Raw genomic sequence first — 17,061 nt, forward strand, 5'->3', positions numbered from 1 at the left:
GATGAGCATTATGATTTCCACCTGAAGACCATGCTTGGGCTAGCCAAAGGATACATTTTTATAGCAGCATATTAGAATGATGAATATTATTACCATAACCACAGTCCTGCACATATCGTGAGTATTTTAAGATGGAACTTATTTTTCTAATCACACATATTTTAACCTTATATTGCACCAAAAACTAAGGCTGGCATGGATTCTCAAATGATATTTGAAGACATAAAAAAGATATTCCCCAGAGAGAACAATGAGTACTTCATTTTCTCTTCCCAGGTCTCTGAATATTAACCACAACCCTGGGTTGCGTGGAACTGAGGAATGGGGTATTATTTGTTTTGCATTTCTGTAAAAAATCATTCACGAGAATTGAAAGTTGGTGTGAAAGATATAATTTTTTCCATACGAAATTTGAGTACCATTTTGCGTTTCATTTAAGCCCTTCTTTTAAGAACCAAAAAGAGCCAAAGGCGTTTCATGTCAGAGACATAAGGCAGGCTCCAAACTGTGGTGTGTGTGTGTGTGTATGTGTGTGTGTGTGTGATCCATATTGTGATTCTGGAAAAAAACCCTGACAAACATTTTTAACACTGCATATGTTCAAAGGCCTTTGCCAAGAAGGAGAAAAAATACTCTTGGAGCCAAAAGCTAAAGTGTGATGGTTCCTCTGTGATCTGTAATGAAGAAACAAGTGACTCTCGCTCTCCCTGATCTTTTCAAATTAGCACAAGAACAGCATATAAACCTTTCAGAAAGCTGAACTTGCATTCCTTCTGTGGGTTCCCAATTCTATTTTCTGGAGGAGTGGAATTGGTTCACTTTTTTCAGTACTTTGTGGATTGTGTATATGAAGGTTGGAAGGTGGGGACAGTGACAGTGTTACTGCTTCCACATTGCACACATTTTTATCTTTACTTCTAAAAGACAACAATGATGAGTTCAAATTAATTTTATTCTCTGACTACCATCAGTTGATTCTGATGTTCAGAACATATTAGGTAACGTCTCAGACTTTTGCTTGTGATAAGTTGCAGGACTGGATATCTGTCTCAATACAACACAACATACACACAACATCTCATGCTGTCCTACCATACTTGTAGGCACACTATTGAAAGTGATAAACCATAATAACACAGGTGTCCTGTTTCCCCCAGGAATCACAGGTAGACAATTTCAATGACAAAGAGATGACAGTTAACATTTTGAACAACAATCTTTGCTAAAAGCACAGTTAAAAATATATTAGACAAAAGCCGAGATTCTGCAGACAATGAGAGAAAATCTCCATCTTTCTCCTACATAGAATAAAACTGATTTTGGTTTCAAAACTGCAGACCTGGGGTTCCTTCTAGCCAATGATATCCAAATCAGACCAGATTCCCACTAAGGGACTTCAAACATGAATGAAAGGTTCTTCCATTAAATTGTTCCCACCCCAGAACAAGGAGGTCTGCTTGCGCCAGAGGGGGCTGTTGGCATGAGGGAGGAGATTAGGAAATTCCCATGACGTGACTGAATTGGAAAGATTTCTGGGACATGCCATATTATAAGGTCTGCAGAGATATGCTGGGGCCTGGTCTCAGGTGAAGCACATAGCCTCCCCTCTGGGTGGCTACAGAGAGGCACAGCTTTACTTAGAGCCTCCCAGAATGCTATGCTTTTGCCCATCTATCTGCTGCTTTATAATTGGAGCAGGGGGAGGAGAGTAGGTCAAGTTTTTGTCTCACTGCAACAGAGGCCCAATTAGTACTTTAGAGATTTCACATTTAAAATTATGAAACCAACAATCTTTGAGCTCAGAATATTTATTTGGTGACACCTTACACTAAGATGTGTTCTGAGAAGATTTAACACAAGTGCTATGTGCTGCAGGAAGCTTGCTTCTTTATGATATTTGAAATCACTGATCATCACTTCCATAGTGGGGAAATGCCTCACAATATCAAGCCATTGCTTTTAGAGGTGATAGACATCCCTTTCTTCTTCCACTTCCTATGGAGAACATTACAAATAGTACATACATTGCCCCAGAGACCAATAGCTAGATGCCATATGAGTCCCTTGGTGTATAGAACAATAGAAAAAGCACTGTAAAAAACATTTCTTAGGCTAACTTTCAGATATGAAAGGTTGACTCAGAGCTTTGGAGGGGGGATCATTATTTCACAAGAAATGATATTTTTAGACTGCATGAAAAATGAGGAATGCACAAAACTGCAGATGATAATGCAGAGCAGCCACTCCTAGTTAGGAGTCTGGGCCACATTTCCATTGCTCATTTCCATGAAGGCCCCTTATTCTGCTCTCTCATCTCTGTAATAAAATTTCTACTTGAGAAAAAATGGGCACTTATGGAAAGGTTATCATGCCACGTGCTGTCAATTTTTTTATAGCAAACTGATATTCTTTCCTTTTGATTTTCTGAACTCAGAAGTTCTTAATTCTTAATTTAGTCAAAAATGCCAGTGGGTAACCTTCATACCTTTTCCACCTCATGTTTGATCCCTGAGTCTCTCTGCTACATATCTTATCTCTTCAGCCATAATTTCCATTTCTTTGTATTTCTAGTCTGTGTTGTAAGATAATTCATTTTTCTGGTCTTCTCAGAGCAGTAATTCAACTCTCAGTTGTGAATATTCATTTTTGTATTTTCAATTTTTCAATCGGAAGTCATTATAGCTTCTAGTTCTGGTAAGTCATTTTTTGTGCCCCAGATATACCCTCTTGAGGCTTCTCCTTTCTCTTTTCATTAAAGGGCTGTTCTATCTCTATTGTTACAGCCACTGCAGTCAGGGCTAGTTGTAGTATTTGTTCAGCAGGGCTCTCTCAAGTCCCTGTGTACCCTTAAACATGTAGTGACAACAGCCTCTTGACAGTTCAGACAGTGGGCAAAGAGAACAAGTGGATGGTGGTTGACAGAAATATGATTTTTCTGGCCCAAGTGCTCCAGCAAGGCCTCTGGATATAACAATATCTAGCCATACAAATTGTGCATGATTAGTATTTTAAATAGAACTAAATCAACTATTGTTTTGAAGAAGAAAATAAATATCCTTTCCTGAGGGTTTAGAAATCAAATAGTAAGTGTGTAAATGGCAAAATAGGAAAGCTCACTAATCACATGACATTATCAACTATTTATGGTCAAAAATCAGAAACAAAAACCTGTGGTCAACACCAGTTTATGCAGCAGAGAGAAAAAGGAGCTACTACCTTTTGCAACAACAGATACTAAAGATTATGCTGAAGGGCGGATACCAACCACCTGACAGGAAGCTAAAGAAAAAACACAAGCACGAAAAAAACAGACCTAAAAAAACAAGGGCACGACCAGAGGAGAGGGAAGGGACTAGGGGAAAAAGGGGGAGGGATTTTGAAACAAGTAAGACAAGAGAGGGAGGGGGGGAAGAGGGGGGGGATCGGGAGTAACTAAATAAAAAAAAAGTGTCCCTTTGAATCATTTACTTATCTGAGGAAAATATGGTGACTGATAGGAGAATTACATTACATGGGTTCCCCATATTTTTAAAAATTTCAGAGGACTCGACCAGCTGAAAATCCCAGAAGATGCAACTTTGCCCACAAAGCTCATGGGTTGCTAGACCCATGAATAAGTAGACCCAGTCATAATGGGGTCATATTAAACAGCTGAATGAATAGGAAAGATAACATGTAAAAAATACTAAAAAGAACAGATATATGAGAGAGATTGAAAGAGAAGTTGAGAGAAGAATGAAAATGAACTACTGTACTTCTTCTTGGATGTATCATTTGTAATTCCAGTCACTCATGAGATCCTACTCTAGTTTCAGCCCTTGAACTTTAAGACTCTTTGTATAGCTTATTTATGCATTGTATCTTTTTTATTAATGTTATTTTGAATATATGTCCATTTCTTGCAACTAAGCTCAAACTAAGACCCAAACCCAAGTTAGTTATGATAATCTGATCAATTTACCATGTCTTTGGTTCTGATGTATTTGTTGACCTTCAAGCTCAAATAGCCAATATTCTATTTGAAATCTTCATTCTATATCTAAAATCATTTCAGACTTAACTGTCTGCAACATAATTCTTATTTTCTTTATTTTTTTAAAGATGAACATAATTATATGGCAAGTTTCTCAGTAAATTCACCAAAATTAACCCAGGTGCTCAGGCCAAAAACCTATTGCCCATTTTTGACTCTTTTATTTTCCTTATATACTTCTTACCGGACACTACTACTGTCATTGATATCCAGTTGCCTCTTTCCAAACATGTGGGAGAATAGCATTTCCCTGTCTCCTTGGTGCCTTGCTCTTGGACAATTAAATGTGAGGGACCATTAGATGCACCATTCCTTTGTAGAACATTGAAGAGCTGTTACTTGATTGCCTGTCTTTTCCTGTCATGTGATAGATGATGTTTCACATGGAAGAATATCCATCAGCCTGAGTTCCTGACTAAACCAGAACCTTCTGCTGACTCAAAATATACAAGTAGTGTGACCAAACATTAAACCTTTGCTGCTTTATGGCACTGAGATTTGGAGGTTGTTTATAACTGCAGCATAGGCTAACCTACCTTAAAACAAGCCCCAAATTGTGTTGCCTCCATTACCAAAATATATTCCAAAATGCAGTGCTGTCACCTCCTTTTCCAGCATCACTGTATTCCAAAGTACCCTCATTTTTGCCTGTATTTATTACAAGAGCCTCCTAACCAGTCTTTCCTTTTCTACTCAGACATCTCCCAGATCCATTCATTCTCCAAGCTGCAGCCATACTTTTTTGTTATTTTAAATGTGAATTTAATTATGCCATCCCTTGCTGACACCCTCAACAACGTTCAATTAGACTTAGAATAAAACTCAAAGTTTCTCAATGAACCCCAACACTCTATGACCTGGCCCCTACCTACTTGTCCAAATTTGTCTCCAATCATTCTTTTATCTCTCTGCTTTAACCACACTGTCTCTTCTTACCATTGCTTGCAAATGGTAAGCTCATTCTTCTCTCAGGATTTTTCTTTTGCTGTTCTCCCTTTGTGAAATGTTCTACCGCAAGATCTCTGTGTGGCCTGTCCTGCTCCTTCCCATCATACAAATATTTGTTCCAAGATTACGTCCTCAGAGTACACTCTACATTATATAAAACCACATCCCCAAATAACTATCTATCCAATTGCCTGTATTATGTTGTAAAGTAGTCTTTGAACTATTTTATTTCTTCATATGTTTAATTTATGTTTACTTTTCTCAAACTATGCATATCATAAGGAAAATTGTGGGGTTTTTAGTGTTCTGTACTTGGTATGTAGGACAGTTTCTTGTGCTTAGTGGAATTTAACAGATATCAAATTAACCATCAGAATTTCAAAATAATACTGCAGTGAAGAGGCAACTGAGGAAGAATACTCTTGCATAAATCTATAATCTATTTGTCTTATTACAGAACAGAAACAATATAAGTCAAAATATTGCTAATCAATTTGTATACCTATTATCCATATCTTACCACCTTTAAACTATTTATTAAGTAAAACTTGGCTTGCTCAAGTTATTGAAACAAAAATCTTTTTAAAGGAGACCGGGATATGTTGCAATAACAATTAACTGAGTGATTCTTAACTCAAATTAGCTCTCTTTTTACAATATAGCCAAGAAATAAGCAAAAAAACAAAAAAAATAGGAAAGCAAAATAACAGACTCTAAGTCAAAGTAGTATGGTAAGGAAATTAGAGCAAAAACCATTAAGTAGAAAACACTAAGCTAACAAATTTCTATGGAAAGAAACTGAATAGTTAAGTAGAGGGAATCCTTCAGTAGAACTCATCAATGAGCTGTAAATGCAAACATGTTGTTTCCTCTTCATTATCACCAACTTGATGATTTGTGTGGCTATGTGTACTTCCAACACATGCCAAGATGACAATGTGAACTTCTGATGGTGGAGAACAGCCTATTATTTTAGTGGAAAAAGAAGATTTGCACCAATACACTAAATCAGTTATCAGCTTTTATTCATGAAGCCCTCCACACTTTTGCAAAGCAGATGGTCTAGGTAAGGATCCTGTACCATATGACCAAGAGATATTTTGAAGATACCTGCTTTCAAAGGGATTAAAATTCTTTCCCTTGCCTATGGAGCATTCCAAGGAAGAATGTGGGAGCCAGGAGGGCTGACTCAGACTCTCTGCCTCTGACTCTGAAGGCTTGAGTATATCACTTAACTTCTTTACTATAGATGAGAATAAGAAAACAATACCTACCCTGTATGTTTCATAAGATTGTCATGAAAATAATATACGTCAAAGACATGTTTTGCAAACTGGCTGTATCAGATTTCTTTGATATATTTCTTTCAGATAATTAAATTATCCTCTAAATTGAAGTCATACAAGGTCTTTTCAGAAAGTACCCAGTCATATAATATGAAAAATAGAGACATTTATTGAAGAAGATACAAGATACATTGTACATAGGACAATGATACCTCAGTTCCCTTAAATGTAGGCACCTTGGGACCTCACCCAGTTCCAATTGCCATCAGCTGCCCTGCCATATTTTCCTGAATCTAATCAATGGTCTGAAATTTCTTTCTTTCCAAAAGTAATTTTACTTTTGGGAAAAGCCAGAAATCACAGGGCACCAAATCTTGGCTGTAGGGGTACTGAGTCACCTGAGTGATTTGATGTTTCACCGGAAAACTCTGTACCAGATGTGATGCATGAGCAGATGCATTGTGGTGATGAAGCTTCCAATCACCAGTTGCCCATAGCTGTGGCCTACTGAATCATCTGAATAGATTTCATGGAAGAATGTTCTAGTTAACACAAAATTTGGTGCAGATTCAATGCTCTACTTGCTCATTATTTTGAATACCACAGCCACATAGTACACATGCTCACTCAAAAGTGTCGACTGCCCCCACTCACTAGAACAGTGAAGTCATCATTTTTCACCCATGCACATTCCAGTCCACTTTTCTTGGCTGCCATCAACAATGGTTGGCCTTTTTTTGGACAGACCTCATATGTCTGTCTTTCAAACTGAGAGGAAAACAAAGAGCAAGCAGCAGAATACATGTTTTGCCATTTGTTCTTCACTTTTATTTGAGATTAGCAATGTCTATATATGTTTAGGAAATATTGAAATTACGGTAATTAGAAGAAATTACACTGTTCTATCTTTCCACACACAAAGGCACTAAGAGCTATCTCTCATTATAAAAGTTCTATAGTCTAATTCCAAACACAAACACTTCCAAATAATCCATCTCCTACACAAGAAGAAGGCTAAATTCAAGGTCCATCATATATGGAAGAAAATTCTTTATAGTACTCATATGAGTATCTGAGAAAGTCAAAATCAGAATAAAATTTACAAGATTGTGCATTGTATGAAACCTATTTACTATTATAATATGTTAATTGCCCAAACTCTGACATCTAAATTTCCATAGTGTCACTACTTATTGTGTTGCTTTGTTTATCTAATTTTACTGTTCATCACTAAACATATTCCAAGGATTTATTAAATAACCAAATTAGAATACATGATAAATATTCTGATGGAAGCATTTAGTTTTATAAAAAAATCCTATGTGTCTATTTAGCTACCAATTAATTATCCAAGCCCAAACCAATTTCCCAGTCAGAAGTCACTTTTTGGATGTGATTAGTTATAAATAAAAAAAACTCAGGATACCCAAATTTTAATTGTACACCAGGAATCTCCCGTCAATAAAGACAATTTAACTCTTTAAGGAAAATAGCACAGGACAATCCCTCATTCTTCATCTTAGTGAAATCCACCCTGTTCTCTCTCTTACATACAAGACCTATATGACTTAAACATGTAAAAAATGAGATCATGGCAAAATGAATCCAATCACTTTGCCCATCTTCACCACCAAAAACAATTACTATAATCCCTTCAGTAAATTAATTTCAAGAAAACAATCACTCATGTAACCTGCATGAAGCATGCAAAGTCAGCTAGTTTTGGCTCAATAACTAGGTCTACTTGGTGTTTATAAAATAGATTTATCTGCTTTTTTCAAATTAAGGCTGAAATTACACCAACTTAAATGTTCCGCGATTGTGTTGTTTTCCCTACCTCGTGGTGATTCTTGGATAGCCATTCCTTAGTGGTCCCGAGGGCAATCACTGCAGCAGGCTCATTCGGGAAACCTAAATGAAGAGCAGAATATAACAAATTTAAAAAAAGAAAAGATAAAGGCAATACAGAAGTCAATCATCGTATGATACTAGATTTTTTCTTGTTTAAACAGTATTCACACTCTGGCTGGTATGGCTCAATTAATTGAATGGGGGCCTGCAAACCAAAGGGTTGAGAGCTTGACTACCAGTCAGTACACCTTCCTGGGTTATGGGCCAGGTTCCCAGTAGGGGGCGCACGAGAAGAAGCCACACATTGATATTTCTCTCCTTCTCTTTCTCCTTCTCTTCCCCTCTCTCTAAAAAAAAATAAATAAAAACTCTTAAACAAAATAAAACTATTCAATTCAACCAACTGGTACTGTGGAAAGCAGGCTTTAGCAAAGTACACACAGATGTGAAACCTGTGGTCCTACAACAAGGCATTGAGAAGGCTAGTCCTACACCAATCTAAAGCTGAAAGCACTAAAAATTTAATTTTCTCTTCAATTCCACAATATCAATTAAACATATATTTGCATTTGCTTCATTGTTTTCAAAATAATTTCACATAATTCTCTTATAAAGTGTGCTCAAATTACGGGTTTTTTTAAAAATATATTTAATTGATTATGTTATAACAGATGTCCCATTTTTTTCTCCCTTTCATTCCCCTCTGCCCTGCATCCCTCCTTCCATCAGTATTTGCCCACCTTAGTTTATATCCATAAGTCATACATATAAGTTCTCTGGCTTCTCCATTTTCTATACTATTCTTAACCTCCCCCTGTCTATTTTATAGTTCCCATTTATGCTTCTTATTCCCTTTACCTTTTCCCCCACTGTCCTCTTTCCCTCCCCACTGATAACCCTCCAAGTAATCTGCGTTTCTGTGATTCTGTTCTTTTTCTAGTTGTTTGCTTAGCTCATTTTTGTTCTTGTTTTATGTTCAGGTATTGATAGTTGTGAGTTTGTTGTCATTTTATTGTTTATATTTTTGATCATCTTCTTTTTCTTAGATAAGTTCCTTTAACATTTCACATAATAAGGGCTTGGTGATGATGAACTCCTTTAACTTGGCCTTATCTGGGAAGCACTTTATCTGTCCTTCCATTCTAAATGATACCTTGGGTGGATAGAATAATCTTGGATGTAGGTCCTTGCCTTTCATGACTTCTAATTCCTGTTTCCAGGCACTTCTTCCTGTAAGGTTTCTTTGGAGAAATCAACTGATGGTCTTATGGAAATTCCTTTGTAGGTAACTGTCTCCTTTTCCTTTGCTGCCTTTAAGATTGTCCTCTTATCTTTAATCTTGGGTAACTTAATTATGATATGTCTTGGTGTATGCTTCCTGGGGTCCAACTTCTTTGGCACTCTTTGAGCTTCCTGGACTTCCTGAAAGTCTATTTTCTTTGCCACATTGGGGGAGTTATCCTCCATTCAAATAGGTTCTCAATTTTTTGCTCTTCCTCTTCTCCTTCTGGCATCCCTACGATTCAGATGTTGAAACATTTAAAGTTGTCCTGGGGGTCCCTAAGCCTCTCCTCACTTTTTTTTTGAATTCTTGTTTCTTCATTCTGTTCTTGTTGAATGTTTATTTCTTACTTCTGGTCCAAATCATTGATTTGAGTCCTGGTTTCCTTCCCATTTCTGTTAGTTCCCTGTATATTTCCCTTTATTTTACTTTTCATAGCCTTCACTTCTTCCTCTATTTTGTGACCATATTCAACCATTTTCATGAGCATCCTGATCACCAGTGTTTTGAACTGTGCATCTGACAGGTTGGCTATCACTTCATCACTTAGTTCTGTTTTTGAAGATTTGATCTGTTCTTTCATTTAGGCCTCTTTTTTTGGTCTCCAAGCACCTGTTACATAGTTAGGGTGGAGCTTTATGTACTCACAAGGGCAGGGCAGTGAAACCCAGGTTGCTGCTTTGTGTCACTGTATGTGGGGGAAGGATCCAAGATGGAACAATGTTGCTTGCTCAGCTTTCAGGTGGCTTTCAGTCACCTCCCCCACTACCCACAATTGAATTGAGTCCTTCTGATGCTGATTCCCGGGTGGGTGGGTTTGTATATATTCTACAGGCCCGTGGCTCTCTCCAATGAACTCTCCTGTGGGCTGGGAGTTTCTCCCAGAACTGCAATCCCTACAGGTTTTTTTCATTTAGAGATTTTGCGGCTTTATTTCCCCATGCTGGAACCCTGGGTTGCGCAGTCTGTCTTGCTCCCCAGTTTTCATTTCAGATTATTTACTTGGAAATGAGGGACTGCTTGGTCCACCACCCACCACCTCACTTCACCAGCCACTGCCTTATGCAAGTTCTCTCCACCTTGGCTGCCCATCTCAGCCCTTCCTACCAGTGTGGATGAATGTTTCTTTTTTAACTCCGTGGTGATTGGACTTTAATATGATTTAATTTTCTGACAGTTCTTGTTATTTTTTCTTTTTAAATTTATTGTTGCTCTTCTTTTGGTTGTGTGAGGAGGCAAATTGTATCTGCCTGTGCCTCCATCTTGGCCAGCAGTCCTCAAATTAAGGTTTATTATTCTCAGTTCATAAACTGAATAAAGATGGCTCAGAAAATGTACTGGTTGACCCAGTACATTACAAGGTCACAAGGCCAATAGTAGTCCATCAATGAACTGATACAAGACAGGACAACTTGCCAAACAGCCATACCATTGTAAGCTATTAACAGAATTCAAAGGAGGTAATGCCTAGTTTATTTGGGACCATTGGAAATGATGTTTGAGATTCAAATAACATGAACTGACCGGACTTTGTAGTATGAGTTTGGTTTTAGAAAAGTAGAAAGACTGACACAATTATACTATGTTTCAGTGAGCATGAGCACATACCAGAATTTCAAAAACTCATCCACAATGTCCATTTAGCCTACATAAACCAAACACATTCCTGAACTTGCAGAATCATCAGACCTTCTGTCAATAGATATAAAAGTACATGAAAGAATGACCTTATGAATTATAGTTTATGAAGCAGAAAGAAGAAATGGGATTGATTATTCTATTGAAACTACTCTCTTTAAGTTCCTCACTGGCTTCCTAATCACCAAATTCCATATCCTTTTTTTTAATAAACTTCTTGTAATGCTCTTTATTCATATATTATATACACATACATATTTATATACATAAAGTGTACTAATCTTAAATATATTTTAATATATTATGTAAGTATTACTATATAATTATTTAACCAAAACATAGATGAACATGAAGAACACTCCAGCACTACAGAAAGCTCTCACTTATCCCTTCCCAGTCAATATTGCTGTGCCCCAGAAGTAAATTCTATTTTGACATTTATCACTTTTCATTAGTTGTATCTGTTTTTGTATTTCATGTACATTGAATCATATAGTATATACTTTTTATGTCTTTCTTTTTCACTCATTTTGATGTCTGTGAGATGTAGCCATGTGTCCAGGCTTCCCTCAAGCACTGTTATATTACAGAGAGAATTGCTGTCATATGAAAAACATATAAAAGTTCTTGAAACTATGTAAATTCATCTGACATTTGAGATTGTGGATTTGTTTCGAACTCTTTCATTCCATTTATTTTCCTTAAATGGGGGCTTCAAAATATAAAACCATTCAAATTTGAAAAACTTGTTAATTAATTAATAAATTAGCTAATTCATTAAATTATTGAACCAGAAGAGTGTAAATGCAAACACACTTAAAGGGTCCCTGTTCTCTAAAGCCCAAAGCATAGAGTAGGAAATTGACAAGAGGTAACAGCAATGAAGCATGCCAAGTGCAATAGAGATGTGGGGACACAGATGAGAGATCTCAGAAAGGAAGAGGAAGCTTTCTTCCTAGGAAACAGTAAAATGTTTGGGGAAGAGAACTATAAAATGGGGAGCAAAGGAGATGTTGTCCTCAGAAGTAAGCTTATGAACAGCAAGGGATTCGTGGGAAAGATGAGGGAAAGTGAAGTGGGGAAGAAAGCATCTGGAGTACCTGTGGATGGCAAAGAAAAACAAGGAAGGGAGTATGGCTATTTGTGCTTAGTGGTTAAGCACTGGAGGCTTGTTCAATTCACCTTCCCCTGAGTTTAATACCTATATTTTTAGTCACCTGAATACCTCCTCCAGGTGTGCTAAAGAACCAGGAAAGTAACAAGTACTCTTCTGCAAGACAAACCACTTCCTAACTTCCCAGTTTTTGCCTACGATTTTAGTTCTCTACTAGTCACTAAAGTATTATGACTGTTTTCCCTCCTGGTGGCTAGTAACTCAGTCCCTCTGAATATTTTACACCACCCCTTCCTTACTTTTTTCTTCTGATTGATCTCATTCAAGATATGATCCACCTCATCCTGACAAGTGCAGTCAACTCACAACTATGCTTCTTTGGTCATCTCCCCTTCTTCAGTCTATCTGGCACACTGACTGCAAGCGATTTTTCCTGAAGTATAGTTACCACAAGTTTACATCAAACAACGGCAGCCTTTGCTGACACTCCAGCTCATGCAGAATAAACTTTCTTTTAGCTTGGCATTATATTCCCCAAAGGACCTTTCCAGATTTACTCCTTAGTTTTCCTTGTTTGTTCTCCTTCCCTGAAAATTCTTCTTCAACTTTTTGATGTTTAAGAAGTACTTAAATCATAAAATTGTAGGGCTATATAAAGCTAATAAATTCTGTAATCACACTCAGTTGTAGTGGCCATTAACATTAACCTTTAGAAGACGTAATTCCCCACAGGGAAATCATATAAGTTTTTATAGAACCACAGCAACAATGGTCAGTTCTCAATTATTTGTGACCTCCTGGTCATTTCCGCACATTCATCAAAGCCTCTGGCACTTAGTTATGATTTTCTCTACCTCAAAGCTGCCATAATGCCTGGGTGATTTCAGTCCCCCCAAAATGACCCACCAAACACCTGGCCTGCCAGGTCCTTGACCTGGTTATTAGCAACAATAACCTCCACTCTACCTCCTCCCCAGATCACATCATGGACCTGCATGTAACATTTCCATTAAAAAATTACTAATTGAAGCATTACTCTCTCAAAACCTGTTTTCTCTTTCATTTGTTCAGCTACTTTCCAAGAAATGCCCTTTAAAAACCTTTGAAGCCTACTCTGTACTCAAAACACTCCCAAAGTTAATGCTGATATTTCTCCCCTGAATGGCCTCTTTCCTATCTCTCTAGGCTCACTCCATTCCTTATTGCTCTTTGATTTCACAACTCCAGTTCCACTGCCTTTCTTTCTGTCCTTTAAAAGTGGCGTGTTTCCTCTTGCCTTCATGTCAAAAGGCCTTGCTTATGTTGTTTCTCTTTCCTGAGAAGCCATTCCTGTCTTCTTTTCTTAACTTATTGTAACTTTTATTTGTCCTCTGCTCAGTCCTTCTCCAGGGAAGGCTTCCCTGACGCTGATGACTCCCCATGTTGTGCTTTCTCTCACAGAAACTCACCTCAGTTTCAAGTCTACATTTATGTGTGTACATATTTCATTAATCATACTAATAGAAGTGAAAGCCCTAAGGAACAGATTCACACCTGTTTTTACTTATCATTCTATCCCTAAAACATTGCTGGCACACAGAAGGTGATAGATACATATGTGTTGAATGAGTTAATGGATTGTAGATTCATAAATCTTTGCACTGATAACAGGAAAAGCTAAGTGCTGGGAAAATGTTTGTTTAGCCCCAGAGTATGGGGACAGTGAAGGGATTCTGAGAAAATGTCCAAACAGAATGATATACCCTCATTATCCTATTTCCTCCCTAAGGAAAAACTATTGAGAAGATGCATAAGATAAAACATAGTTTCTGATCAGAAGATATGTTGTCATTAATCAAAAGGAGGGAAATATCAAAACAAATATTTCTGAAAATATTAGAGGGGACCCCAAAACAAATTTATTTATAAAAATGTGTAAATATTCTTACATGTTTAAACTCCATTCACCTTCAAAGTACTCTTCATTTGATGCAATACACCTATTGAGACTTTTTTTTCACTGCTCAGAGTAGTTTTTGAACTCGTCAATTTTGATGTATTTTAGTGCTTCTGTCATTTTTTTCACCTCTTCCACACTGGCAAAACATTTCCTATGAGGAGCTTTTTCATCCGGGAAACAAACAAAAATGTCACTTGGGGTGAGTTGGGGTAAATAGGGAGAGTGGGGTACAGGGGTCATAATGTTTTGGGTCAAAAACTGCTAAACACTCAGCTGCTGTGTGGGCAGGTGTGCTTATACATCACCCATCACAAAATGGGCAAATGTTGAAAGAGTCTTAAAAAAATTCACTGAAACTGAATGCAGCTTCTCAAAACAGCACCAGCTGGTACACTGATACAGATAAATTCCTGGAACACTCACCTAGTGGGGGAAGACTGTACTACAAGGGGCCTGCCCTCCAGAAGGTAATTTTGGTGTTTTGGGGTCTCCTTGGATATGTAAATACCCACACAAGGAGGGTATATACATATACACAAGATAAGCTATGATATTCAAAGTAAAGAGCGACAGCACAATTCTTTGTCTGGAAGGCACCAAGGTTATAAGTAAAACCAATGCCAAGACAAAGACAGGTTTTTGTCTTTGGGCTCTTGATAACCATAAGGCCTGTCTCAGGTCACAGCTGTATTCTATTACCAAGGGACTTTTGTTAGCACAAGCCTAATGGCCACAAAGAGGGAAAGAAGCAGACACACTTCAGATGAAGTATTGAATTAGACAACATAGAAAATCTCTTCTGAGGATGAAGGTCAATGAGGTTGAAGAAGCCAGTAATCATTTAGGTCCAGGAGAGCAGAGAGTTTTGTGTGTGTGCACACGCGCACTCAGATGTCGGTAGGATCTGTGCTTCTGCTTGCATTCCAAGCTTCGTTCCATATTGATTAGGATAGGTTATTAAAATTAACTTTTGTTGTAAGTATCAACGTTGACCTATGCAATGCATACATGATTTTTTCTTACTGGTGTATTGTAATTGTTGGCTAAATTTTTACACACACACATAAATTTTTACACACATATATATATACACACAGACATATATACATACAATGGTGACGTGTGTGCATACATACATGTCACCATTACCAAAATCAATATAAAAACCTTTTCAATGTCTCTGAAAACTTTGTTGTCCCAAGTCAATATGTATCTCCTGAAGGAAATGTTATTCTCTCCTTCATTATCATGGGTTTAGTTTTGTCAGTTTTTACACTTCTTATTCACAGAGATTCAATGTGCACACTTCTGTCTATATTTGTTCAGCGTTATGCCTGCATGATTTATCCATGTTGTTACATAGAGCAAAGGCTCATTCATTTTCATTGCAGTGTTGCATTTCATCATATGAATATTCCAGTTTATTTATCCATTCTGGTGTTATGAACAATTGGGTCAATTCCAGTTTAAAGCTATTATGAATAAAGCTGCCATGATCACTCTCACACATGTCATTTAATAGACATAAGCACTAGATTGTAACCAGGAGCTTGATCTACTGGCCCATAGGTTATGAAGATGTTTAACACTAGTAGATTCTGCCAACGCTTTCCGAAAGAGCCGCACAATTTAAACTCTCACCAGAAGTATATAAAAGTTTAAAATTATGCATTTATCAATTTAGTTTAGTTAAAATATTAAGATGTATCTAATAATCTATTTCCTTGATGATATTTAAAGCCCTTACAGGTAGGTTTAGGCTAATAAATACTTTTTGGAGCTAGAAGTTCTGAAGCATTTTACAACTTGCCTGTTTTTTCCCTACACATCAGTGAGAAAATACTCAGAGAAAACAATTTTTTTGTCAACAGAACATAAAAAAAATTTAAACAAAAGAGAAAAAAGTGGAACAGCAAGTTGAATTTGCAATGGTTTTTATCCATGGTACATCAAATAACTCATTAGACATTTTCCTTGAACTCAGTTATTGAGCAGATATTTCCTTCATTCAAATTGCAGAAAGAGTAATTGAGACGCACTGAAGATTCTACCCAGCCACTGAACTCTTTGTATATTGGAATTCTTGAAAATACTTTCAACACAATTAAGAGTGAATCTGATTTTGACCTTCCCACAATTTTCCTCTTTAGATTTTTTCATTTGCTATTGTTGATAACTCCCATGTATTTTTTCTCCTGATATACAGTTCAAACATGATCTACTAAAAATCTAGCCTAGTCTACTAAAATAAAGATAGATGCAACTAACTGACAATAAAACTGCCCTTTTTGGAGGCAGAAGCAATGGCTCAGCTTTTGTTTTTAACTTAAAATGAGGGTCTGCTTATAGCTATAGATTACTGTATCATAAAGAGATATATGGTAATAACTTAAATAAATTATTTTAAAGAAAGTCATAAAATAAAAATGTCATATTGAACATAATACCAGGTATAATCAAGCCATGGTTTAAAATGTTAACTCAACTTATTCATTACAGTTTACCTAGGGCCTCTCTCTTTTACTTTTTCCCATAACATTTCCTTCCAGTCCAGTTACCATGAGTCATCTCTGCTTTAACTATGGATGCCTTTCTAACAGTTGTAAAGAAAAAAAAGCAATGTTGCAATGTAAGAAAAAAAGCAAGAGGGCAATGTCCAAACAAAGGTAACAAATGTAGACACTATTATTTATGCGCTTAATCACTTTATTTTCAGCTTCACAGTTTCTTCTGTGATGGTTTTCACCTCAAAGCTTGTGTAGCCCATCCTCCCAGGCCACCCCTCAGAGGGCTTGGCCCAAAGCTGTGGTAAAACACCCATGTTTTTATGGAACCCTGAACCCCATGCACACTGCAAGTCGTCCCCATGCCAATCAGCCTTCACTTGACTCTAAGCACTGGATGGTACTGAATTGCTATAAATATCCAGGAGTTAGAAGCAAAAATTTAAAAAAAACAAACCTCCTTGAA

The 17,061-nt window shown here is 37.0% G+C and overlaps 1 protein-coding gene across 1 annotated transcript in view; it reads right to left on the reverse strand.

Moving 5' to 3' along the window:
- MACROD2 (mono-ADP ribosylhydrolase 2) overlaps positions 1 to 17,061 on the reverse strand; it is a 2,162,759-nt gene that overhangs the window by 560,500 nt on the left and 1,585,198 nt on the right. The window contains exon 8 of the mRNA XM_053671340.1: positions 8,105 to 8,178. Within this exon, the coding sequence (XP_053527315.1) occupies positions 8,105 to 8,178 (74 nt within the window). The remainder of the gene's footprint in view (positions 1 to 8,104; positions 8,179 to 17,061) is intronic.

This window comes from Artibeus jamaicensis, unplaced genomic scaffold (genome assembly GCF_021234435.1).
Source record: "Artibeus jamaicensis isolate MK-2021 breed Jamaican fruit bat unplaced genomic scaffold, CSHL_Jam_final contig_685, whole genome shotgun sequence".
NCBI classification, from domain to species: Eukaryota; Metazoa; Chordata; class Mammalia; order Chiroptera; family Phyllostomidae; genus Artibeus; species Artibeus jamaicensis.